At 64.7% G+C, this 1036-nt stretch overlaps 1 protein-coding gene across 1 annotated transcript in view; it reads right to left on the bottom strand.

The window, feature by feature from the left end:
* Positions 1-1032, bottom strand: part of LOC104168479 (5'-AMP-activated protein kinase subunit gamma-3-like) — a gene marked incomplete at both ends in the record, with an annotated part of 1456 nt that extends 424 nt beyond the window's left edge. The window contains 4 exons of the mRNA XM_009709083.1: positions 123-168; positions 484-542; positions 629-713; positions 797-1032. Of these exons, the coding sequence (XP_009707385.1) occupies positions 123-168; positions 484-542; positions 629-713; positions 797-1032 (426 nt within the window). The remainder of the gene's footprint in view (positions 1-122; positions 169-483; positions 543-628; positions 714-796) is intronic.
* Positions 1033-1036: the final 4 nt, after the last annotated feature.

Here is a 1036-nt window from a genome sequence, read left to right as displayed (position 1 = left end):
GAGAGGTGGGGGGGGGGGGGGTTCTCCCAGCCCCCTCATGCAGCCCTGCCCCCCCAGAGGCCACTTCCATGCCCTGTGCAAGATCCCCAGCCCAGCCACCCCCATTGCCCGCTGCTTTTTACCTCTCCAGGTCTCAATCTTGTGCTCCTCTACCTCGTAGATCTGAACCTGAGGGCAGGGAGATGCCCTGGTCACAGTGGCCCCATGGGGAACTGAGGGGACCCTGGGGCATCGCTTCCTTCCCCGGGCATCCCACCCCATCGCCCTAAGCACAGGGATCCCAACTTGGGTGCCAGGCAGAGGGGCACCAAGTGGACGCTGGGTTGGCCCAGAGCATCCCGGGGTCATGATCTGGTGAAGAAGAGGTGACCAGGAGAGAGACAAGGGGACCAGGAAAGGGAAGAGGGAACCAGGAGAGCTGGGGACAGCCCCTCCCTGACCCACGCCTGCCCTGACCCCCTGTGCCCTCCCTGCTGCACTCACCAGGGGTGAGCGGTAGTAGCGGTGGAGGATGTTGATGAAGTCGGTGATGGTGAGCATCCCTGTGGAGACACGTGGGGCTGGCAGCCCTGCCGGCACCCTCGCTGCCAGGCAGGGGAAGGGGCCAGGCAGCGCTGCCAGCACTCACCCACAAAGCTCTGTGTCTTGCTGTCCCAGAGCGGGGCGGCACGCACCCCGTTGGCCACCAGTGCCACGAAGGCTTTCTTGATCTGCTGGCAGAGCGGGGAGGTGGGTCAGAGGGTCCCCGGCCCTGCTACCCTCCCCGCCCGTCCCCGCTGATGCCCTGCTTTGTCACCTCCAGGGAGATGTCAAAGACGACGAGCTTGCAGCTGGTGGGGATGGCATCGTAGCAGCAGTGGCTCCTCATGAAGTGCATGTAGACCTCGGCATCGGGGCTCTGAAACTCGGTCTCCGGTCCCAGCCCCAGTATCTCATTGCCCAGCGTGAAAGTGACGGGTCGTGGGCTCCTTCGCCTGTCCTCTTCCTCCTCCTCTTCCTTCTCCTCCCCGGTGCACAGGGCCTCCGGGAACCCTAC

Source organism: Cariama cristata, unplaced genomic scaffold (assembly GCF_000690535.1).
Source record: "Cariama cristata isolate BGI_N322 unplaced genomic scaffold, ASM69053v1 scaffold24551, whole genome shotgun sequence".
Lineage (NCBI taxonomy): Eukaryota > Metazoa > Chordata > Aves > Cariamiformes > Cariamidae > Cariama > Cariama cristata.
Note: the sequence above shows the minus strand (reverse complement) of the source record. Positions and strands in the feature narration are given on the sequence as shown.